The sequence below is a fragment of the Strix uralensis genome, chromosome 2 (genome assembly GCF_047716275.1).
Source record: "Strix uralensis isolate ZFMK-TIS-50842 chromosome 2, bStrUra1, whole genome shotgun sequence".
In the NCBI taxonomy this organism is placed as follows: domain Eukaryota; kingdom Metazoa; phylum Chordata; class Aves; order Strigiformes; family Strigidae; genus Strix; species Strix uralensis.
The window spans coordinates 35,706,651-35,732,203 of record NC_133973.1 but is presented as its reverse complement, the minus strand read 5'-3'; the positions used below and the strand labels follow the sequence as shown (position 1 = coordinate 35,732,203).

The window sequence follows — 25,553 nt, the reverse complement described above, 5'->3', positions numbered from 1 at the left end:
CACACACACACACCCCCCCCTCGCCGGAAGCGGGTGGCTAGGGAGGGGCTCCCGCCCTGCCGGCCGGGGTCACGTGACCGCGACGCCATGGGCACCGCGCTGGACATCAAGATCAAGCGGGCCAACAAGGTGTACCGCTGTGGGGTGAGTGCCGCCGCCACAGCCCCGCCCGGAGCCCGCCGCCCCGCCCTTGCCGCGGGTCCCCGGCTCGGCTTGAGGCCGCCGCGGGGCCGGCCCGCCCTCCCGGTGCCGTGTCCCGTCTCCTGGCTCTGCGCCGCTCCCTGAGGCGGCGATGGGGCTGCGGCAGGGCTCGCGGGCTGTTGGTGCTGTCGGGCTGGGGGAGGCTTCGCCGCTGCCTGCGCTCGGAGCTTTTCCCTCGCCACTACCTCGGCCCTCCCCGTGGCTCCCCCTCTGGTCCCTGCCGAGGACGCCACGGGTCCCCGCTGGCCTCCGGTAGCCCAGCGGTGCGCGGGTCCGGCACGGCCTTGGGGTTCAAGCCCGGTCCTTGTGCCGTTCTGTCGGCTCGCCAGCCTGGTGGTACCGCGGGGCACCGCGAACCGGGCTTGGGCGGGCGGCGGCGCTTCACGAGGGAAGGAAGGAGCGAGGCCCCCTGAGACATGACAACTTGAGTTCACCCACAGGGCAGTGTCGCTTCAGTTGCTTGTACTTGTGTATTCCAGCAGGACTGGTGCTTGGATACAGTGTGCAGGGGCGGCCAGCTGCTGCTACACGGTCTTGTTCCATTTCTGGGCTCTGCAAGAAACCCGAAAGTGTCTTAAGATGTTGTTTGTACCTGATAGGAAATCTCCTCCTAAAGTACTTAGGCAAGAGCAGATATATTTATTTTTTTTAGCCTGGTCAGGAGTCTGACTTCTTAACTTTTTTCACTGATGTAATTGTTGATAATGATAAAGTGATTGTGCATACTTCAGCTTTTGCAGCTACCTGAAAAAATGCTGTGCCTTTTTTTATGGTTGAAGACCAAGCACAGTTAGAAAAAAAAGCCCGGCTTATGTTTTCAACATTGATTTTTATCAATGTTTTTCTAGAAATATTGTATTGCAGTTTGGGGTTTGGTTTTTTTTTTTTTTTTTTTTGCTATCCCACTGCACACTTGTATTATAAAAATCCTTTTCACACACAGCTTTCCTATAACGTTAGTAGTTTGGCTGTTACAGTGTATAAAGCATGTTTCAATTTATTTAATATTTTTAATGCTGGAAAACGTCTTTAAACTGATTTGAATGGAAGGTTATGCAGCATCCAATCTACAATTGTCAAATCAGCTAGAGAATGACTTTTATAAAGCTAAATTATCAGTTTGTAACCAACACATCCTTCTAGGTATGGTGTCATAGCAGTGAAGACTGCTTCCTGTATCTCACTTTCACATTGTTTGCATGTTATTAGAAGGATCTTAGTTATTTCAGTATCATAATGCAGTGCCCGTTTTCAGTTTCTTCACTTGGCTTGCTTTATATCACTTTAAACTTTTTTTTTTTTAAATACAGGAAAGGAGTATTTCTTCTCTCTTCAAGATGAAATTAAGATATTTATGGTTAGTAAATCTGTCAGTATTGTTTGCTTCCACTTTAACTCCATGTGAAAAGGTTTATAATTTTAGTTCATTAACTAGGCCTGGAATTTGGAAGTTTGAGTGATGTGAAAGCACAATGATGAGCTGTACGCTAGAAGCAGACTGTGAATTTTTAATAGAAATTTCATAGGGACAGAAAGGAGGTTGCAGAGACCTGGGGATGAGTCTCTTTAACCAAGTAATAAGCGATAGGACGAGAGGTAATGGCCTCAAGTTGCGCCAGGGAAGGTTCAGACTGGGTGTTAGGAAGTATTTCTTTACAGAACGGGTAGTCAGGCGATGGAATGGGCTGCCCAGGGAGGTGGTGGAGTCCCCATCCCTGGAGGTGTTCAAGAGTCGGATTGACATAGCGCTGAGGGATATGGTGTAGTTGGGAACTGTCAGTGCTAGGTTAATGGTTGGACTGGATGATCTTCAAGGTCTTTTCCAACCTAGACGATTCTGTGAATTACAAATCTCTCTTCAGTTGGGTGTGGAATGTATGCAGGTTTGTTTTTTGTTGTTTGGGGTTTGATTTTCTTTTTTAGAAATTTACTGATTATTGTATACTTCAGTGGCGATAACTATGCTGATAATACCTTTGGTCTATGACAACTTTCATCCCAAAATATGCTTGCATCAATGCTACTTGAAAATTAAGGGATTTCTTTAGTAAAGACAATAGTTTATCCCAATGTATATGTTTAGCTATTCATTTGAAGGCAATAGGGATACAGTGGCTAGACTTGATCTTGTGTGTTCTGAATTTATATAAAGCTGCATTTGGATATGGAAGAAGGTGATGTCTAAATTATGTACTGGCATAATAGTCTTTATGTTATGCCTATTTCATTATAATAGCACCAAAATTTGCTAAAACATTACCGAGCTTTCTAAGTCATAATTTCCCCAAGACTCTGATTAATCCAGCATAACTCCACAATGCCAGTTGTCTCCCTAGCCATTTAATTTCTTCTGCCTTTCTTGTGCTGACATTATTAGCTATACAGTAAGCCAGATCAGGGAAATGGATAGTATTTGGTTGGCATCACACTCAAAAAAAAAAAAAAGTACATGATAATTAAAAATCGGTCTGTCGAATCATGAACATCCTTTTTTGGTTTTCTTATGAACATCTTCTCAGGTAGAACAGAATATTTAACAGCCAGTGTCAGAATGGTCTTGTGCTGGATGCCCTACAGAAGAGAGATTAGACATAGTGGAGCAGCTCCAATAGAGCTGGAAACTGGGTGAATGGACCGAAGTGGAGTGGATGAAGAACAGTCTAAAGGATTTCAGCCTGTGATTTTAGGTGATAATAGACCAAAGAACTGGTAATGGCAATGGCTGCTGATTCTTCCATTGCAGCTCTGGTTTTGCACGCCTTCATAGTGCATAATCCGGGTGAAATATTTGGGGATTTTCAGCAATTGGCATCTCTCGATCTGTTGTGTGTACATCAACCAGCATCTTTACAACGGTTGAGTGTATTTGCTATACATCTTTATTCCCTCCAAGAGGGAAGGGGTGAAGGGAAACAGATATAGGAGGGACTCACATTTAACAAGTAACTGTTCTGAGGATCTCTAAATGGTAAATTCCATGCTGAATAAGGCCCTGAAGGTGCCGGAGTCTATATTAAAAACTTCTAGGGAAGAACTCTGCAAGTTAACAAATCTAATTTTATTGCAGGACTGAATTTGTGTCTTGTTAGGGGAAAATATGGTTGAAAGTACATATGAGAAGGCTGGTGAGTGGAGAAGATAAAGGGTGTGTCTAAACCAAATAGCTGACTGGGAAAATTAAGGCTGAATAACAACTTTTTTGCTTTTTGTAAGGTCAGAGTGATGCATATGTTTCATTATAGGCTTTCCCCGTCAGGCCAAGATGTTTAAAATTTCTCTTTGGTGCTGAAATATCATATCATAGAACCTTCAAATACTGTTCCCTGTTGTCTTGGGTTGGGTCAGACAACTACTCATACTGCAACGGTGACCTTGGTTATGCTAAATCCATCCGAATTCAAGCACTTTTCATTGTTGCAAAGCAATCTCCTACGCCAAGTGGAAGTCACTTCACTTCTGAAAAATTTCTTTAGTTCCAGGTAGTTGAGTAGGCATCTATTTTGTTCTTTTTAGTTGCTCTTTGCTTCTGCATTCACTGTTCTTTTTTAATTGGGAAAAATTAGACACAAAATTTGTAAAATAGTCAAGCATCATGCAAGCCTGAGATTGTGTTCTTGCTTTTAAAAAGGAAGTTGGTTAAAATAATGTGCTGTGATAAACAGTAAGCAATTTCTGTGTTCATTAGTTATAATCATCAGAAACTGGAGGAACTAAGAAAACAAAGACCTTTATTTAGTCCAGACTTCAATTTGAGAAAAGCTGGCTTAAACAGATTACTTTAAATTGTGAGTAAAAAACAAGTTTGCCACATCTTGGACCAAAAGAGTAATACCATTGTTTAAAAAGAAAAAAAGGGATTTAAGAACAAGATGACAGTAAAGTGGATCCTAATAGCATGTTCTATAACAGCAAAACAAGGCTTATTGCAGTAAGACTCTCTTGGAGTTCCTAGGAGCAGAAGATGTGTGTTCAAGAGACTTTTTTTTTTTAATTGGATGGAATTCTTGAGCCATTGAGGCTCATTTAATAAGCTCTGGAATGCTAGAAGGAGGACAGGCACAGCTAATGATGCGTTTTATTTAGAAAATCTAAACAAGATGACTGGAGTAACTGTGGCAGTCTGAGATTGATAATTAAAAGAATTCTAGGCTGAAAGGCCTGAAGAATGCATTGTACAAAGAAAGGTGCCATAGTTAATGTCAGCCAAGACTTTTAATGACAAGTGAGTCCAAAATATACTTAAGTCAGAATTTGCCTATAAGGAAGCCTTTTACTTTTTCTAAAAAAGCAAACTAATTAGTAAATTGGAGCATTGAGGTTTTAAAGTATCTAATGACTAGTTAGTTGGGTCTAGCAGACTTTTTCTGTTGAATGTGGTCAGTTTCTTTCTAAATAATCAGAAGAATACCTAGTTAAGACTTACAGGTGGCTTGTAGAGAAATAGATGTGGAAGACAATAATCAGGAATATTTAGTAAATGTGACTTGTGTGAATTTAATGTGAATTTTTAAATTGCAGAATGTTTGCCCTTTGTCCTAAAAGTGAACACCTGTGATGTGGAAAATGGAATCTAAAAGGAACCTAAGGCGTCTTGTTGGTAACCAACTGACCGTGGACTTCCATTCTATCAAAATAATGAAAAGCTTAATCTATAGATGTATAGTGGATATGAAATGGAACTAGAGAAATTTTAGGTATTTCTGATGGCATTAGATATGATGTCCTGTGCTGTTGTCAGCACCTCAGAAAATGTGATGACAGATTTCAGGTGGTCTTGAAAACCTGCCTTGTGGTTGGTTTGTTATTTTTTCAAAGGTACCTTGCCTTGAAAAAAAAAATTAGGCTGATTTTTCTTATCAGGGATGTTGTCAAGTGATTAGATACAATCTGAAAATACATAATATCTAGCTAAAGTTATTTTTGTAGTTCCTTAATGTAGCAAACAGACCTGACAGTGTAAACAGTCAGTTTGGAATTAGTATATATTCTAAAAGTAATTTCCCCAACAATTTATGGGACAGTGTAGTGCGTACTTTGATCCTTCCAGTCCTTACATAAAGATTATAGGTACTGAATAGCTGTCTAGTTCAGTCAGAAGTCTAGATGTGACTTGGGACTCTTGAGGTTCTGTGCTGTGGGTTATGCACCATTTCATGTTACTGATGGAAGATCGTTCCAAATTGTCCTCAGCCAGACACGGGTAACTGTTCCACAACTAGAGAAACAGGGAATTGTGCTGCTGGATCAGATGAAGCAGGTATTTATCTTAGTTGTGACCTTGGAAGTGACTGAAACTTTGGAAGTGTCAGTCTTCCTGACAGTTTCACATGCACATCTGAATGGTAAGGAACTGACAATAGAAAGTTAAGAAGCCTGTTTGGGATCATTAACCTGGGACAGTCTTCTCACAAGACCTGTTCTGTTTGTAGTTTAGCATATGTACCTCACTTCTCTGTCTGCTTCACATGGTAAATACCCTGGCCTTCCTGTGAATGGATACTCTGTTTAGATGAGTAATTCTGTGTAGAACTGTGTTAGCTTAGTTGCATCTTGCAGTTTTGTCATCACATGGTGAAGCCATGAGGAGTTCCTAGTAAGGGAGAAGGTAAAAAGTGAATAGGAGCAACTGATTGTAAGTTACCACATTGTAGTACACGGGGAGTAATTCTAGTGGTGACTTTCTCTGCACCTTTAGTTTTGTGGTGTTAAAGGTAAATGAACCCCTTCTGATAGGGACTAATTTAGTATTAAATGATGCCAGGTAACTTTTACAAATCGTACATATTTGTAAATGTTTTGCAAAAGTAAAGTTTTCTCATAAATTGTGTGCTGACTGTAAGTATTGGAACATGTTGGTAAGCTTATGTTCTTTGGTTTGTGCTTTTTAGAAGGGTAAGTATACTGACAGCTTTGTATTTAGAAGGGACCCTGGTTTTACACAAAAAAGGACTAGGTAGCTCTTCTCCAGAAAAAACATAGCTGACTTCCCTCTACGCATCAAATAGAAGTATAATTTGATTGCATATAAACAGGTTAAGTAAATATTAGAACATCTTTTTCATGATACTTCCCTCTCCCCCACACTACTGACCTGTAGAAGTTTTTGTTAGAAAGTGGTTTTGAGGTGTTTTTTCATTTATTAAGAGACATTGAATGTTATAAGAAAAATTCATATTTAACTTCAAGTCATTCTCCTTTCTGCCCCAAATACGTACACCCTTATCGTGTGAAAGTATGTAGGCAATAGCTCTGCAATAGGTTGTTGCTGTGTGGTGGGAGACTGTTCTCATTTATTAAAGGAGTTCATGTGTTCAGGGTTGTCCTTGCTTCTTATAGTTCAGCTGTACTCATTTTTCAAAGCAATAACCTAATTGCTTGTACTAATTAAAGCGTGTTAGCAAAGCAGTACAGTATTTAGGTCAGCTTTTCTTCACTGTCCTTTTGTGCTTGTGTCTCCTGTTCCTGGCATTTCCCAATTGCTGCAGGTCCTCTTTTCAGACTTTCAGTGTGTCAGCCTTCATTGTGATGCTTGATGTTCTACTCCTGTTCTGCTTTAAACCGCCTGACCCATTTTCTATATTGTCATCCTGTACCACTAGTAAAGACAAAAGGCTGGCAAAATTCAAATAGTGTCTGTCAGAGATGTACCTAACTAGACTGGTTTTAACTGGTCGAGTGTAGAGTTGGCAGTCTGAATTATCCTTTGGTTGGAGTGATCTGTAGCTTGGTGTCTAGTTTGTAAGCCCGGTGAAGGTGCAGAGAGCATTACCAGCGAGCAGAAGAGAAGATTAGCCCCAAGAAACTTTCTTCAGGTTCTCAAAGCACTTGCTGCTCTTTCCAGATGTGTATGAATGTTTGATGTGGAACTCAGGACTGAAGTGGATTATCTGTTGTAGGAGAGGGGAAGGCAATATATTATGGGGTATGTAAAATGAACTGTGTGTTGCTCTCCTGCAGTTAATCTTTTTTTTCAGTGTTAGAACTTGTAAGTTGATACTTCCAAGATGCAGTGTTCATGTGCAAATACAATTTTGTAGACAAAACATTCTTAATGGGATAAGTGATGCCTTTCTTGAGTCATAGAACTTGTGCCTTCAATTCAGATACACTTTTAAACTATTTCCCATGTAGCATGGAGGTTGCTTATGTAGTAGAACAACTAATTTATTTATTTACTTTAAATCTATTCCGCTCCACTCTTGAGGTGAGTCTTATCCTCAGCTTGGCCATCACTTTTACAGCTATACTTTCTCTTTCATCCACGGCTGATTGTCCCACTGTTCATATAAAAATTCCTCCTGGGATTTCATTCTAACATGTAAAATGGAACTTGTCTATTACCAACTGACCTGATAGTTGTTTATGAGGATAGTTTTCATCTTCCTGGAGAGGAAGATCTTGAAACTTTGGAAAGAAATTGAAGCTCAGATTAGTACTTCTGCAAGAAGGAGGAGAATATTTTTAAAGAAAACAAACTAGAAGTACAAAGGTCTCTTCCTGACGTTGCTTTTGTTATCAGTATTTGTCTTTTCTGACAAGGTTAGACTGTTCTCTGGGAAGAGTTTTCTTGAGTTTGAAAATCAGATGGCATGCTGTCTGCTGTAGAAGAAATTTATTTAAACAAATATTTTTGTGTTGTCTTTTCTCCTGTTAGGAAGTTCTTTCTGGAGTCGTGGTCATAACAAGTAAGGACACAGTCCAGCACCAAGGTATCTCGTTAACAATGGAAGGATCAGTAAATCTGCAGCTTAGTGCCAAAAGTGTGGGTGTGTTCGAAGCTTTCTATAACTCTGTCAAGGTAAGACCTGTGCAGGTTAATATTTTTAGCACAAAACCTTTGTCTCTTTTTCTCAAATCTTTCCTTAATGGCTCTCGGGTAGTTATAGCACTTCATGGTATGTAAATGATAGAAAGCAAAGAAATGCTCAACATTACCTAGCAGTATATGCTGACATTTTGGGGAAGGAACTTGCAGTGATTGGAGAGGGTTTTTTTAGGGCTGAAATACAGTAACATAAATAGTATGGTTACTGAATGATGCATTGAAGAACCATGATTTAAAGAAAAATTAATAAATTGTGTGATTTTTTTTTTTTTAATTTTTTTTTTTACTTTAAAGTGATTGGGTTTGATTGGACTTTTGTGCCAGATCAGTCACTATCACAGTAGTTTCTGTGGAGGCCATTGAGATTGTGCTTTACTAGGCATGATACAGGACCTGCACAGATTCTTCTGTGGAGTGTGAGGCTGCACACAGTCTGTTTGACTGCGGAGCTCCTGGAAGGCCTCTGTGCTGCTCTCCAGGTTTGGAAGTGTGGGGTTTGGAATCTAGCAGGGCAAGTTATCTCAGACTCCACACAAACATGGCTGCACTGATTGAAGAAAGGCTGGCTCTGTCTAGAGGCGGTATAGCTACATTTGCAAAGCAGTTTGCTTAAGTTAGGGTAGCCTCCGTGCAGGGCCTTTAAGGTCTTCATTTATATCATAGTTAATTTGTTTACAGTATGAAAAATCTGCCCATGAATGACTGAAAACCAAAAAAAACCAGTAGAAGCAATAGATTTTCTCATTGCTGTCTAGTAGGTGGAAAATAATAGTAAAACTCCAGAGAGAAAAGAAGTGTAATCTTCAAGCAGGCTTCGCCAGTCCAGTCGTGGTTAACCATTGTTCCAGTGAGACTAGCCCAAAATACAGATTTTTAGGGTAGGAAAGGGCTGGGAAGAAGGTAGGAGGCAATGGCTAACTGCTCAACTGGCACACATACTGGTTGATTCCTGCTGCTACTATCAAGCATCATAATTTAGAGAATGGAACTCTGCTTTCCAAAGAGACTCTGCTGTTTAGCGCTCTAAATGTGTTTGGTCATTAGTGTGATACAACCATAAAATAGATCATCCTTTCTTAAGGAAAGCATTCTTGATGTTTCTTGTCATTGTAAGACAGGAGAGCTGTGTGTTGTGAAGAAATACCTGAGTTTCTGGAAATTCAGGAAGTCTGTTAGAGTTTTGTGAATGTTGTTGGTTCTTGAAATGACAGGTCTGTCACTCTGCTTCAACCTAAACCTCTCCATATTTGTCTTTGCAGCCTATTCAAATTATTAACAGCACTATTGAAATGGTAAAACCAGGGAAACTTCCCAGTGGCAAGACAGAAATTCCGTTTGAATTTCCATTGCATATGAAGGGCAACAAAGTTCTGTATGAGACATACCATGGTGTCTTTGTTAATATTCAGGTAAGGCACTCATATGTGTAAAGAAAATCTGAACTTTTGTTATCTGCAGAATGCATTCTAAAGCATCTTGTATTCCATGGAAGCAGAGCAGAAAGTTTTGTGATAAAGTTTTCTTTTCTCAATTTGAAGAATGAGCAGAAAGTTAGAAATCCTTTGAAGTAAGTAGCTTTTAAGCTTCTCCTTTTTAATGTAGCATTCTTCTGGTGTGTACTGTATTTTCTAGATGAAATTTAAGATTTAAAATCATGATACATGTTAACCTTTTAAGTACTAGTTTGTAGGTAGTTTCTAGTTGCCTTTTTCAGTTCCAGTTTCTAGGAGTAAATACTTTCCACAGCTGGTAACACTTCTTAAATGTGGCAGAGGAACCGTCCCAGGATCTCAGAATCCCATCAATATATTGTTGCTTTTGAAAAATTGTTGTGATGTCTGTTCCCTTTTATTTACCAGCAAGTTTAAGGTTTTCATTGGAAATAGTTGATGGTAATGAAACTGATCAGACGTAACATGGGATGTACAAGAGAGAATTAAAAGCATACTGGCAAGAGGGACTTCGGGTTGAGAAAGGATAAAATGTATTTGCCGTGCTTGTTAAATCTTGTACAGTTCTCTTACATGGTGATGATTTCATCTAGTTCTGATCTTATTGTGAGAGAAGTTGCATTTACTGTTTCGTAGATAATCTGTATAGTAGTACATATCCAAATGCCAGTGTGTGTGTGCTGTTAACTGAGTACCAAACTTGGTTAATGTGAATGCATGTAGTTAAGCAGTCAGCAGTTTTGTCATCGCTTTTAATGGCGGCAGGGTAAAGCCCATGTTGTCATACTACTTTTGCTGCAACTTTATGTAGAAACTGCAGGAATATCTATAGGTTTTCAGCAGGAAGATTTATTGCATATTAGATTATAAAAATGTCTGCATTGCACAATCTGGGTTCACCAGTCTAAGCATAGCAGACAATTACTGCTAATAATACTTAAATATTAAAAATGAAGTGTACTGATTTACCAGATCCATTTTAAGACACAGGGATAAATCCTACAGGAACAAAGCTACCTAGTGTTCAGAGTCTGTTTTCCTGCATTCATTTGTGAGAAGCGTCCTCTAACTAGAGGAAATCTTTCCATCGTTTATTGTTTCAGGCCTTCCATATGGAGTAAGTCTTTAAAGAATTATGGCATAAACAGAACAGTAACAAGATGTCTTGCCTGAAATACCTTGTCAGAACTACTGTAACATATACCTGATCCTTCCTTATGTTGTAGACAAGTACAACCATTCCCTTCACGAAAAAAGACTGCACCACAGTGTCATTTTGTTCAAAACAAATGTGGCTGTGTAATTTCGTAATGAAGACTCAAACCAAAGTGTTGAGAGCTTGTAGCATCTTCAGAAACATGAATTGTTTGCTTTTCTGTGGAGATGCGTAATAACACTTCCTGTCCAAATCTGTATGTACTATCTGCTTGTAACAGAATCTTGTGGAAACACAGTTTTGAAACTTTACCTTTTTTGGTTAAAAACTATCTTACCATAGGTGGGTTTGTTTGGTTGGGTTTTTTTTGGTTTGGTGGGGGATTTTTGTGAGGGAAAGTCTTTCTTCAGCCGTCTCTTGGATGTAAATATTGTGTTAGACAATGCTTTTTCCTACTGAAGAGTGTTTTTTTGGTTTGGGCTTTTTTTTTGTTCAAGGAGCCACTAAATGGAAAAATTTTCAGACCAGTGCTGGTGAAGACTCACTGGGTTGTAAAACTTCTCCCTGCCCCCCCCACCCCCCACTTATGAGAGTGTTGGATTTGATGACAAAGTACAAAACTGTTGGCTGTTTAGCTGAACTGGAAGTCTCATATTGCAGTCTGGGATTTAAAAAAACCCTAACAAACCAACCAAAAAACCACAAATAGAACTCAACCTACTAGCCTATCAGAAGTAACTAAAAGAAAAATTTTGTTGTTTTTTTGTCTACATTCCATTGTTTTTTTAAATACTTCCAATATGTTTTTTTCAGTTTTGGCTTTCTTCCTAATGTAACATCTGTTGTTTGTGGTAGGTATGTCAAAAATGGTGCAAAACTGGTTGAGTTGCTTTCCATAATCCAGATAACTTGCCTGTGATCAATATCAGTTGTTTTAAGGTATACTTTAATGGTGAATATTTGTTTTGTTTTGTCATTCCCTCTCTCATCTACATAGCTTCTCTTTACAGGCTGGGGATAAAATGTAATTAAAAGGTTAATCATTAGATTTCAGCCTTTAAGAGTCCTGCCCTCCTGAAGAGGAAAATGTTTTGCTGCAGGTGCTGTTTAAGAAACACTTCCTAAACCTCTGTCCAAGGCCTGTGCAGTTTAAAAGCAAGCCTCTCTTTCTTAATCTAAGTATTAGTATGTTAGCTGGGGGTTCAGTATCGCGATTCAAGTGTCTGTTCTTATGCAGAGACCTTCTAATTAGCCACTGATGGGGAGGCTCTGGGCCAAACTGCACAGCCTGCGTGGTCCTGCTGCCTCATTGCACTGTGTTCCCTGGTCTGAGTGAAGTGTAGGGCAGTGATAGAAGGTTTGCTCAACAGTGATTAACTGCAGTGGAAACCATAGTCTGTGATGGGGAAAGAGATATGCTCCCTGGTCTCGTTCCTGCACGCATATTCAGGTTATGTGCAGAGAGACACCATGAACTAGAAGTTACGAAGCTGAGTGCCTAGTCTGAGTGTACTTGTGTTTGCCAATTCCTCATCTGTAAAGAAGGATTTAAAAACAGAACAAGCAAAACAACAAAAAAAACCTACCTCAACAGATTCCCTATCTTGTAAGGACATTGAAAGGCTATGTTACAGATGCTGAAGTATATGATTACTGTGATAACCAAGGTCATACTGTTTTTCAGTCACTGATTTGTGGCTTGGTTTTTAAGGGAGAAAGGGGTGCAAATTGGCAGCAAGTTTTTGAACAGTGAACGGCAAAATTAACCTTGTTGCCTGACCTGACTGCATGCTGCTGCTTTGAAGTCCAGCTATATGGTTAAAGACAGTTCCCCATTAAATATGCATATAACCATTACCACTGCTAAATTCAATCTTACAAGAAATTTAAAATTAGAGGGGCTGTGAATACATCTTACTGATAATCACTTATCCAAAATACAGTGAAAAGCAATACCATAATCACTCTTAACTAAATGTAACTTGGGTGCTGAAGTTGTACAAGAATACCACTTGCTGTCAGTGAATTAGTACCTCAATCTCATAGGTTGCTATATAACACAAAAGATACAGAAAGCATTTGCAAATGACTATGGGACTGTAAACACAAAGAAAAATCAGCTTTCATTTGGGAGCATCTACGATCACTGTATGCCTCTTCTCCCCTTCCCCTTTCCCCATCACTGGTATGTACATTGCCTACTAATCTGTTTTAAACGATGCCTTAAATATTAATAACAGTAACATTCTGCACATATGCAATGAAAAGATGAAAAGTTGAGAGAGAGGAAATCTTAACTAAGGCTCTCTTCTTTTTCTTTGCCCTTGTATTCTTGCCAGTATACCCTACGGTGTGATATGCGACGTTCTCTACTGGCAAAAGACCTGACTAAGACTTGTGAATTCATTGTCCACTCACTGGTAAGTGTGGTTTGTATTGACTATACAAAGTGAGAGGGTTTTTTGGTTTTTTCCACTTTAAGTGAAGTTTGGCAGTAAGGTTAGAAAACCAAGTAAAACCCCGTCATTTGTAATAGCAACACATGGGATATGTCCAAGTAAAGGAAGCTAGCCTCAAAACAAAACCATCCAGAATAGCTAGGGTGTCAGTTGCTTTTGATTAGAATAACACATCTCTCTCTTAATTTAAAGAAGATAGTACAAAGAGGATTTGGATTATAAGATGTGTTTACACTGCACTGAGTTTATTTTCTTATTCATCCTTTCAGTTTTGAAAGAATGGTGTGGTTAGATAAATAGTGTGGCGTTCTTCTTTAAACACTATGTCAGATTATCTGAGCATTTCTTAGCCAAAAGTTCCAGGCACCCACAATGCCTGTCCTAGAGATGGGAGTTAGTTGATGAAGAAAAATATCTGATTTCTGTTCTTCAGATGACTAATTATGATTATGACTCAAAGTATCAAAGCTGGGACTGCATCAAGTTGAAAGTAAGAAGCTTGTCACTTAATAGTTGCCATGGTTGGCAATATGCTAAGATAACTAGGTTAAAAAATATCCACATCCTGTGGTTAGCAACATGGAGACAGCCCTCGTCCTGTAGAGATATATAATTTTGGGATGAGATTTGGCTGTCACAAGAAATGCTTTGCTGCTTGTTATTTGAAGTTCCTATATCAGATTGGGGTTTAGTTTATATTGACTTGTACACATGTCCAGAGCATCCGATGTCAGTACAGACTGTGCAGGCCTAATTAAGTACCTGTTTTTCCACCCACAACTTGCTAGAACATACTGTTCGTATCATTCCTTTGAACTTTAGCAGGACAATAAATTATTAGACTCTTTTGTCTTACTTATGAATAATGGTGGAAATATGTTATTTTAGTTCTACAGTGCCTTTTTAAAAGATTTAGCTAGGTGCTATAAAGAAGTTTCCTGTTGGTAAGATTTTGTTATTTTCTAAAATATATTATGCTACATTTTATTGGTCCATTACTACAAGTAAGCCACACTTGTCAAAACAGTGAACAAATTAAATATTACGCAGTTTCCTGGTTTTATTTCTTGTTCCCACTACAGCACTTCTTAGATCACAAGTCAGTAAATCATGAATCTCTCAGTCAGGGTGAATTAATGAGGTTTTACTGAACGTATAATTCTCACTGTCAGTGCTCAATGTACCGTTTCCCTTAACCTTATTCTTTGCCAGAATTTGGCATTTATGGGAAAATGCAGTCAATCTTTTGCTAATATCTTTCATCTTGTAGCTGGGCAGCAGAAGCTATTTTGAATTCTTAAGTAGTGAGGGTAGATCCTAACTAAGAGTTCATGTTAAGCCCATTGGTGGTGGGGTGCTCTGCCAACTCCCAGTTACATACAGTTGGGAGTCTCATTATTGATGTTGCACTGCCCACTTTGAATATGTAGGGAAAAGACAGTGCACCTGACTGAGGTAAGGATGGAGAGAGGTCAGTGAATGGTAAGCGAAGCTTGCCTTCCTGATGCAGAGTACAGGCTGCCATCTCAGCAGAGCTCAGGGCCCATTCAGCCACTCACAGGAAGACTTAACTTCTTGCTTTTGTGATAAATAGTGTAAATAGATACTGAAGAACCCTAATAGTGTGCCCCCAGAATTGCTTCTCCAGTGTGGAAAGCTAACCGGGACCAAGTTCTGTTTATTTTACGGTTAAAGAAGCTGGAATGCTAAGCCCATTAAATCAACGCTACACTAGATTCCATCAGCTGAGGATCTCCTAGTAATATGAGGATGGCTTAGGAGACCTAAGCTGTTATTGAAAGGCCAGTGGAAAGAGTTCAAAGTGCTCAGAGATAACAGGAGGGAAAGAGAGTTTATGAAACATATTTGAAGCAATGGAGGAAGTTCATTTATAGTCTCCCCCTCTCTCCTCTGCCCAAATTTACTGAGTATTAATAATGAAAGGAAACATTGCAAGTGATGTGCAACATGTAATTATTTGTAAATAAAGAAATGTGAAATTTAACTTTTTTTCTATAGCATACCATATGCTTCAGCTAGGTAGTGTACTTCCTCTTTTCCAGGTGGTTCAGAGTAGTCAACCACATGTTTTGGTTTTGCTTTCCTTTTTGTTTTTTTCAGTGTAGGTAGAGCTTATGCCAGAAACTTAAAAATGGAGAGCTTATTGTGGTTTATTGCAATGGCAAACACAAAGTGACCAAAAATTGATGCAGTTCTGTTTCTACAAGTCAGATTTGTGATGCATTGTGACTTGTATTTAGACAATATCGTAATGTTATTTAATGACAAAGGCAGGAAATTTCAGGTATTTTATTAGATAGATGCATACTTTCAGTATGAAGACAGTCCTGAAAACTAACACATCCAACAGTTGCTTGACTTTGGTTTTTTTAATATTCTCTGTGTGTGTTTGGTAAATCATAGTTCACAGTTTAACTCTTTCATTACTTGTAGTCACAGAAAGGGAAACTGATGCCAAGCCCAGTAGACTTCACAATTACTCCAGAAACTTTGCAAAATGTTAAAGAGGTAAGGGTTTTCTTATTTTTTTTATTTTAAATGTAATGTTTGTGTGATTCTGAGTGAGAACAAGAGAGGACCGATTAAATGCTGCCCTGCAGATAATCAAACTTTTTTTTCCCTATTCTTTTTTACTTTTGTAAGCAATAAAGTGATTCTGCCTGATCTCTTCTGATAGTGGTGACTAATGCAAGGTGGAGCTTTTTTCAGTCATGGTTAAACATTTTTATCATTTTTCTGAGTGACAGATGGCAGTGAAGAAAGGGAAAACATTCTATACCATGTGTAGCCAAGATCCTTTAAAAATGTGTATTTTGATGTGTGGTTATGCCTTATTTTACAGCCCCATGTGGCTTTGGGAAGCCTGTATGAACAGTAGTAGCTCTCTTGGTCACTTAGCTTTCTGAACACTGGTTTCCGTTTGTCCACTGAATCCTGTGTTCTGTTTTTCCAGATTTTGCAGTTGTGCTCTTTTTATTAATAAGACTACTTTCCTGCTTTAGGCCTCCCTTCTGCATCCCTGATTTGTCTTCCATTGCCTTGAAACAGGCCTCTTAATCAGCTGTTTCGTTCTTTCATGCTGTTGTTGACCTTACTCTACATATTCACAGAATCATTGTGGTTGGAAGGGACCTCTGGAGATTGGTTAGTCCAGCCCCTGTGCTCAAAGCAGAATCATCTAGAGCAGATTGCTCATGGCCATGTGTAGTCAAGTTTTCAATATCCCAAAGGATGGAAACTTGTGCAATGTTACAGCATTTGAGCACCCTCACAGGATTAAAAAAATAAATTAAAAAAATTGAAAGTAATTTCCTTTATTTCAATTTGTTCCCATAGTCTCCTGTCCTTTCACTAGATACCACTGAGAGGAGTCTGACTCCATCTTCTTACTCCTTCCCATCAGGTATTTATACATAATGATAAGATCCCCCTGAGCTTCCTGTTTTGCAGGGTGAACAATCCCAGCTCTCAGCCTCTTCTTGTATGTCTTCTTGTATGACCATCTTTGTGGCCAAATCCAGCAAAGGCTGGGCTTGCTCCAATCAGTCTGTGTTTCTTGTACCAGGAAGTCCTGAACTGGGCACACTATCCCCAGTTTAGTCTTGCCAGTGCTGAAGAGATGGGGAGAATCCCCTCCTTCAGCTTGTTGGGAATGCTTTCTAATGCAGCTCAGGATGCTGTAGGCCCTTTTGTCCAGCCTGTTGAGGTCCCTGTGAAGGGCAGCGCAACTATCTGGTTCATCATCCGCTCCTTCCAATTTTGTATTATCTGCAGACTTGCTGAGGGTGCACTCTGTCCTTCATCCAGGCCATCACTGAAGATACAAAGTAATAACGGCTCCAGTGTTGACCCCAGTCACTGGTGTACACCACTTGTGACTGGCCTTCAGCTGGACTTTGTGCTACTGATCACAGACTTTGAGTCCAGCAGTTCAGGCTGTTCTCAGTCCACCTCAATGTCTGATGTGTACATCTTGTCTGTACTCCATCAGTTAGTCAGTGAGGTTCTTAGGAGAAACAGTATCAAAACCAGTGCTGAAGCCAACATAAACAGTATCCATTGCTCTCTGCTTGTCCACCAAGGTAGTTATTTCATAACAGAAGGTTGGTTAAGCATGATTTTGTTTTCTTAAATCCATGCTGACTGCTTCTACCCACTTTCTTCTCCTTTATATGTTTGGAAATGGTTTCTGGGGTTACTTGCTCCATCGCTTTCCCAGGGATTGAAGCAAGGCTGACAAGCCTATTGTTCCTCAGATCTTTCTAACTGAAGATGAGTGACATTTACTATCTTCCATTCTTCAGGAACCTTCTTTGCTCATGACAGTCTTTCAAAGATAATCAAGACTGGCCTCATGGTGACATGGGTCAGCTTCCTCAGCACTGGTGGGTGTGTCCCATCAGGTCCCAGGAATTTCTGTACATCCAGTCTGTTCAAACGTTCTCTAACTTGCTCCTCCTTTACCAAGGATAACTCTTCCTTGTGCCAGACCTTCCCTATGGTTGCAGGGGCCTGGGATTCCTGAAGACAAATCTTATCAGTAAAGTCTGAGGCAGAGTAGACATTTAGTACCTCTGTCTTTCTCATGTCTCTTGTCACTAGGTCCCCTGCCATAGTCAGTAGTGGGCTGGCATTTACCTTCGTCTTCCTTTTGCAGCTGGTAGACTCGTAGATGCCCCTTTTTGTTGCCCTTCTTGTCTCTTGATTTAATTCCAGGTGGGCTTTAGCTTTCCCAAAACCATTCCTGCACACTCAGATAGTGTTTTTATGTTCTTCCTGGGTCACCTGACCCTATTTCCATCTTTTGTATACTTCCTTTTTATGATTTTATCAGTAGCATCTTGTTCATCCATGCAGGTCTCTTCCTACCTTTGCTTGACTTTCTGAATATTGGAATAGACCATTCGTGTGCATGGAGGAGGTGATTCTAGAAAACCAATCAGCTGAGTCAGAGGATGAGCAGGTTGTGTCCAGCAGCCTCTTATGTCTCTGGAGACTGCTGCACACTGAAAGTGTATTTTTTTTCCAAACATAAGGATATAATAATTATTCTTGGTGGTAAAATTACTTTTGAGACTACAACGAAATACTGAGCTCTAAGCACTCTGCTCTTCCTATGAACTATGATTCCATATAAATTATTTTCTGTTTCTTCTTTCTCTTCTGTATCTTGATACTCTTACTCACTGGCTTAGCAAAGATTCAATGTTCATCATGAGAAAGGCCTGTCCATTAAAAGCTCTTTCTTAAGTTTAGTAGCAGATCCTTTCTCTATTTCAAGTACATAACCACAAAAGTAGATTCTAAAACTTCTGAGATCTCTGATACAGCAGATCTTGGTATTTAATTGTGGAGCTGTCTAAAGAATGGTATTGAATGTGTATGGTTGCCCAAGCAATGGCCTCTTGTGTTTTGGAGTTTTTCTGGATTATTCTTTTTCTATTCTCCCTGTCTCAGAAAAATGTATGGGTCTGAAGTGACTACCCGGTGGACAGGTAGAAAAAGTCACTGGTTTTGTATAGTTAAAATACTAAAATTTCAATTCTCTGCTTGTCTGGAGATTGTGACTGAACTGTAATTTCTGGTAATCTACTAGAAAACTGATCAGGAGGTTTGCAGTAGCCACGCAAAGCACAAAGACTTTAGATGAAAAAAAAACAGGATAGATTTGCTTGTATGTTATTGATTCTCATTTTTGGGGGATTACGAAATAGAGTATAAATGACAGGTCCTATGAGAGAAGACCTAGCTAGGATTAAAATATGAAGAGTACTGACAATAGTAAGGCTCTAGGGGAAATGTACTTTTAAAAAACCCAAGTCTCGTAGACTAAGATTGAGGAAAATGGCGAGTTCTCGTTCCACAAGTTCCTTTTATCTCTGTCTCTTAGGTTCCTGTACTTCACGGGATAGCTGTATGGTGTTCCTGTGAAGCAGGGAAGTAACTCTGTGTTTACTAATAGAGGTGATGAGAAGAACCTGCGAGGGATCATACGATAAAAAAGCATTTTACTCATATGTTATTAGGACTCGGTATTTCATAGGGTGGTTTTGTCAGGGATGTAACTTCTGTTTTTTAAGTTAGGAAAAAAATACCCAAGTGAGGTCACATTTACTAAACACATGAAAATTCCTCTTTCTTTATTTCCCCCAAAGATTTGTTTTGAGTAGAACAGCTAAATTCTGCAGAGGTGTTGGGTATCTCAGTGAAACAGTCTAAACAATAGCTGAGGAGAACTTTTCTGCCATTGCTACTGGCAGCCAGGACTAAGAAGCAAAACAGATTGGGAGAAAAAAGTTTGCAACAAGAGAGTTGGTTTGGAAGAAGGGAAAATCGGTTACATGGGCAAGGAAATCTGACTCCACAAGCAAGTGTGAACAGATGGTTGGAAGGTAGGGGCTAACATCAAAGAGGTCGATAACAAAAAATTGAGGGAGCAAAGAACAAGGGCTGCAAAGAAGGGGAAGGTTAGAGCAGGGTGCTCAAAGAGTTTAAAGAAAGCTGGATGGTGAAGATACGAGCTGAAGATGTGGGTAGAACTCTTGACTGTTTCAGTATGCCTCTTGCCAGAACTTGAAATGTAACTGGAGCTTCTGGCGTGTGAGTTTCTCTGCTGGCAGAGAGTATCTGTGATGCCGGCTGGCCTGAAAAAGGGGAGGGCAGGGGGAGCAAAACCCCCGCTTTGGTCTTTTATGGAAACTGATTTATAGACTGTCATCCTTGATCAGCTATTCTTACTGCTCCTTCCTTAAAAAGCAGGAAACATGCTTGCTGCGCTAAGAAAATTTAAAAGTGTGATCCTGTATTCAAATCAAGCTTTTATTAATTGTCCTTAATTGGTGTCTTGGTACAAAAGCAATATGCTATGTCTTGCATTAAACGAAGACTTTTAAATGCCTGTCTTCCCTCCCAGTAGTGGCCACAAGAAATATTAAAAGGTGGGAAAATCACTGACATGATAGACTATGTTGTAATCCATAACAACATGGGACCAGAATGCAGTTCTCTAGAGCACCACCACCTGATTTAACTTGGCCATCCCGTTAGCTCCTGCCCAGCCTACCTCCTTCAACATGCCATTCCTGACTTCTGGATTAATTGTAATAGCCAAATTTTGCCAGTTCATCCTAGGAAAAATGTTCCTGTGGATGGAATGAGTAGGGAGGATGCATGTCAGCAGGGAGAGTAGTAAGAGATATCTTAATGCATCTGCATAAGGATGCATATTTAAACAGTTTATTTAAGTTACTTGAGGCATTTCTGAACTTCTGAGTTCTTAACTCTGCAACTTTTTGGGATTTTTCTGTATACTTTGGTAACTATCTTTCTGTAAGGTATTTTTTTTCTTAGTCTGCTCTTACAGTTGTGATTGTGTTTTTTCCCCAATCTTTTCAGAGAGCTTCGCTTCCAAAATTTCTCATCAGAGGTCATCTCAGTTCTACAAACTGTATCATTACACAGCCACTAACAGGGGAGCTGGTCGTGGAGAATGCAGAGGCTGCAGTCAAAAGTATTGAGCTGCAGTTAGTACGTGTGGAAACCTGTGGTAAGTTTCTCTGTAAACGGAATGAGAACAGACTGCAGTAATTACCACTTGCACTCTTTCAGCTTAAATATGAAAGATTGTCAAAAGCCATACAATTAAACAGACTTGCAAAAAAAGTGTTTTGCACTTCAGGTAGAGCAGTCCAAACACTAATTTGAATGACCTCTGTGATCCTTAACTCAGGAGTGCTAATGTGAAAATTTGCAGGTCAGAGCAAAATAGTTGCCCACACATACCTCCCCTCCAGCCCCGGTGTGTCTTTGGTTTAAATTTTAGCCATTGCCTTCTCTTCTCTTGCACTTCCCCTCCTCTCCCTCTGAATTTCCCGCTTTCACCAGGGTGTGCGGAAGGTTACGCCAGAGATGCCACAGAGATACAGAATATTCAGATCGCTGATGGGGATGTCTGCAGGGGCCTACCAATTCCTATATACATGGTGTTTCCCAGGTTGTTCACCTGCCCTACCCTGGAAACAACAAACTTCAAAGTTGGTAAGTGTGTAGTGTGGTATGCTGTGTTGGCCTCCTTCATCCAACAGAAGTTTCTAGTTTAGCTTCTGGCAGGTAAGAGGATAAACTGCAGTCAGCACTGCAAGAAGAACGAAGGACATCCATCTGTTTCCCTGGAGAGGTTTCCTGAACAGGATTGCAGTCTGCTGTATTTCATAGAGATTGAGAAAGTACAGCCCAAGTACTTCCAACTAAAAACAGTTGTGCCGCTATTAAGCTACTTCTGACTAACAGAATTATATGGTAACAGGAGAGGAGCAGCAGCGTAACGGCAGGTAACTCTTTTTTTCTGCCAAAAAATTACGTGTGAGTAACAGTCCAAGAATAAAATGCCAAGACGCTCCATTCCTTCATCACCAGCGAGAACCCCTTTCCATTCCCTCTCCTTTTTGTTTCCATTCTGCTGCTGCTCAGACTGAGAAGTAGTAAGGTTAGGCTGTATGTGACTTTGCTTTTCTTGATCTACACCAGCTGCTTCTTCCTGCTTATTGTTGCCAAAATCCCATCTTTTCCTTAACAAACACCTGAAATTTAGGATTTTCTTCACTTGTTCAAATAATTACTGCAAAAATTCTCTTTGCTAGCCTGTTTTTCTTCCCTTCATCCTGGTGGAATCTGTTGGTGGCTTTTTTTTTTAATTTATTGTATCAGACTGAAGCTACAAGTCTCTGCCTTTAGGATCCTTCCCAACTGAATTGTCTCCAATTTTCTCCTGTGTATCTTGTGTGCACAACAAGTTTTTCAGCTTTGCCTACCTGCTCATCTCTTCCAAGAGCATTTTTGCACCCAATGTCTACAGTGATTTTCCCCAAAATACTGCTGTTCCCTACTTTTTGCCATTTCTAGGTATTGGATAGTAATTTACAGTGACAAATAGCTACTGTTAGTGTAGTATCTACTTCTAAGAACAGTCTTAATATAGTTATGAAGATTCTAAAAAAGGACAATTAATTTCAGTTTATTTTGATCTCTGGTTCCCTTAGTTTATTAACTCTAACCTGACTTTGTATTCCAACTCCATTTAGGATTGATTATAGGTGTGATGTTGATCTTGAACACAATATAATATGTGAAGAGTAGATTTTGGAGTTTAATTTCATGAAACCATACATAATGCAGGATTCTAAGGCTACGTTACATGCTGCCAGGAGCAGAGTAGTCTGTCCCCAAACTCTTCACCTACCATGCTTCTAAACAATGCATATTGGTGTGAGGCATCTTTCCCAAAACATTTTAATCTTAGGCATCTGAACTCTGCCCATTTTCCAGAAGACTGTATGTCCCAGGGTGTTGGTGATGGGGAAATGCATCCAGAGGATCCCAAAGATGAGAACAAGCCAAGGTTCTCTAGGAAGGGCTCAAGGTCTAGGATGCCTGTGGTGAGGTTCTGCCTGGAGTAGCATGTTCATCCCTGCCACAGGAAAATCCAGGGAATCGAAATGGTTTGGAAGAGCCCTGTGAAGTGCTGTGTCTGAGTACAGGAACTCCCTGCTGCTTTGGTTCAGATTTATATGGAACTCTATTTTTTTTGTCCCCTTCTTCCAGAGTTTGAAGTTAACATTGTTGTCCTTCTGCATGATGATCATCTCATCACAGAGAACTTCCCACTGAAGCTCTGCAGGATGTAAATAGCCAGAGGAGAATCACTTAAGGATTTACTGAAAAAGGACAAAATTCTTCAGAAACAAAGTGAAATTTTATCCATGTCTTATTTTAACTGAAAACACATCACTTCCTTGTCCCTGCCTTGTGTTTTCAGTCCTTGCAAAGTCTTGGCAAGACTTTGCCAGCCATGTGATGGCCTATGTGGATGTATCTATCCAGACAGCCTTGTCAGGTATCTTTCTGACTTGAACCACCGTGTCTTTCCTGATTTTTCTCAGGCAAATCCTGAAGGAAGGATTCTGTGTATTTCTACAAGTTGTAGAAATATGTAACAAGTTTCTCTCATTACTTCATTTTGTAATACTTGTTCTGAAGTCCTTTAAAGACCTCTGGCCTGTTATACATGGTGTGTATATATACTGGGGGGAGGGAATGGGACTTGTAATATAAAACTGAATAGTGTCTTTGAAGGTATAATAAATGGTGCTACAACAGTGCATGGTGGTGGGGTGGGATCAATACTGCAAGATGAATCTGAAATGAATAATGATGTGAACACCAGGTGTATTTGGGTCAAACTGGGAATATGAGTCTGCATTGGAGGAATGCATAGAGCTGAAGGTGTTCTGCGTGTGGTTTTTCCCTGGGCTCTTCTCAGGATTAGACAAACAATGCCCTTACTTTATCTTTGTGATTTGTGTAAAATAGCACTGAAAAAGAAGATCAGTCAGAAGTTTTTAGTCTGAAAATATACTTAATTTGCATTATACCATCTTCCCTTTTATAAGACTTCTACAGCTCACTTTTGATGTGGAAAAAAAGTGTCACATGACAAACAGCACCACTGAATTGTTGCCTCTGCTGATGGTGGAGAAACTCCATTAGAAACTTCTCTGCTGTGGTACCTTGTGCCTTTAGGGAGGGGACTTGTCACTACACAAATAACCATTCCACAGAAGACCATCACGCTTTTTAATTAGATGGGCTAATATTGTCAGTTGAAACATAAATGCCAGGAAAGGAGCAAGTTAAGGTAAATACACTGAAGTGTTTCTAACTATGTATCATAAAGGAACTACAGGAAAACTTTCAGCAAGAAATAACCTTCCCAATCTGAGCAGGTTGTAGGCTTTGATATTAACAGAACAGCCACAATTTAATTGTGAGTTTTCCTTACACTTATGTGAGGTAGAGGCAGGCTATCTATATAAAAGTATATGTCTGAAAAGACAGAATTAAGTGCCCAAAATAATTTTTTAGCTTTATCTAGCAGCATTGCTAAGCAGGAAAATTTAATTCTAAGTTAGGCCCTGGTTCTGTATCATCTGTATTTTAGGAATAAACATCTTAAATTCTTATTTCAATGTCTTATAACAGTCTTGTGGGGGGGGAAAAAAAAAGCTATGTACTGGAAGTGAGTACTTCTCTAAGATCATGAATGTGTACAGGATCATTTTTGGAAAACTAAAGATACTCATTTGAGTCTACATGATGTTATGAGTGCCACCTGCTGCTCAAAGTGGCACTTACTTGGACCAAGGGACTGGGGTTCATCCCATCTCAGGGCCAGCACCCAGAGCAGCTGCCCCTCACCGCATACAGTCACAGGCCAGGGGGGAGCTGCCTGCTCTAAGGTTTCCTTTGAAAGGTGGGAAAGGGCAAGCTGATAAGAAGCATGTAAATACCAGTTCCCACAGCCATTATTACCTCAAGGCACACTGTCCATGTGCTCAAGGATACCTCTACTCTGGAAAAGTGGCCTGAGTGCCAAGGACTTGAGCAGCTTTTGTGAAAAGCTAAGATGTACGTATCCCCCAACTCACAAAAATAGCGAGAGCTGGAAAGGATGTAAGTGCTGGAATGCTGAGCAGCACAGTACCCCATTCTTCAGGCAGCAAGACACCTCAGCTCTTTAGCAGAGAGTAGAGTACTCACCAACAACTTAGTCTCAGCAAAAATATTACACAAAAAACCCACATCAGCTGCAGTAGTAATTTTATTTTTGATCCAAGTGACAATTAATATACTGATTATTAATCACAAAGAGTTTAGAATTTCATCTGGAGGATATATACTCACATAGGGGAACAAATGAGCCCTAGACTTACCTACCTTAGTCTCATATAATCAGTTTAATACTGCTTCTATCCAAACAATAGTCACACTCTATTTTCAAAGCAGTTAAGCTGTACACTCTCTAGTCCTGGTCTTTTGGCTGTTTGAGACAAATTTTACTGAGGGAGGTACTCGGGCAAGCTCAGCCTTTTAAAGCAGTAAGATAACCATTCTTTCAGCTGTTTGTATTCTGTACCTCATGCTGTTGATGAACATTCATGCACAGAATACAGATGCAGTGTTGCTTCATTAAAAAATAAAAATCTTGTAATTAAACAAATCATCTCTTCAATGAGGGAAGTTCAAACCACATTTTGAGATTAAAGAGTTGAGCCACAGTATTCCAACTTGATACACAATCACATGAATACTTAAAAATTCTTGCTTTAAAATATTACTAAAAAATCATTATTTAAACGATTTGAATTATTAGCTATGGATTTATGCAGAGCAGAGAGCTGCAGTTATATGAACTGCGTTCATAATGACCACAACAAGCCCAATTTGAATCCTGCAGTTAAACTGTAGTTGTTTATGCCAGAGGAAGGTAATGCCTTGGCTCTTCCAAATTCTGCTCATCTGTCATTCAGGTCACCTACTTGTTTGATATGAGAATTTATTTTCAGCATGGTGTAAGCTCTGAAGGAAAGACCCCTCATAACAGG

General features: G+C 39.7%; 1 protein-coding gene across 3 annotated transcripts; it reads left to right on the top strand.

The window, feature by feature from the left end:
- The first annotated feature begins 12 nt into the window (after positions 1-12).
- Positions 13-24,131, top strand: VPS26C (VPS26 endosomal protein sorting factor C). Of its 3 annotated transcripts, XM_074858342.1 has the most exons (9): positions 118-144; positions 1,512-1,558; positions 7,856-7,999; positions 9,286-9,435; positions 12,973-13,053; positions 15,547-15,621; positions 20,509-20,659; positions 20,998-21,150; positions 22,714-24,131. In XM_074858342.1, exons 2-9 carry the CDS (start codon positions 1,556-1,558, stop codon positions 22,794-22,796), a joined length of 840 nt encoding a protein of 279 aa, XP_074714443.1. In that variant the 5' UTR covers positions 118-144; positions 1,512-1,555; the 3' UTR covers positions 22,797-24,131. The 3 variants fall into 3 exon arrangements, with proteins under 3 accessions (XP_074714442.1, XP_074714443.1, XP_074714444.1); XM_074858341.1 differs by lacking the exon at positions 1,512-1,558 and having other exon boundaries at positions 13-144; XM_074858343.1 differs by lacking the exons at positions 118-144; positions 1,512-1,558 and adding an exon at positions 6,723-7,123.
- Positions 24,132-25,553: the final 1,422 nt, after the last annotated feature.

Coding starts and splice junctions, on each gene's coding strand:
- VPS26C (XM_074858341.1), top strand. CDS start 88: ATGGGCACCGCGCTGGACATCAAGATCAAGCGGGCCAACAAGGTGTAC. Junction 8,000..9,285: donor CTTTCTATAACTCTGTCAAG/GTAAGACCTGTG, acceptor TTGTCTTTGCAG/CCTATTCAAATTATTAACAG. Junction 21,151..22,713: donor AACAACAAACTTCAAAGTTG/GTAAGTGTGTAG, acceptor CCCTTCTTCCAG/AGTTTGAAGTTAACATTGTT.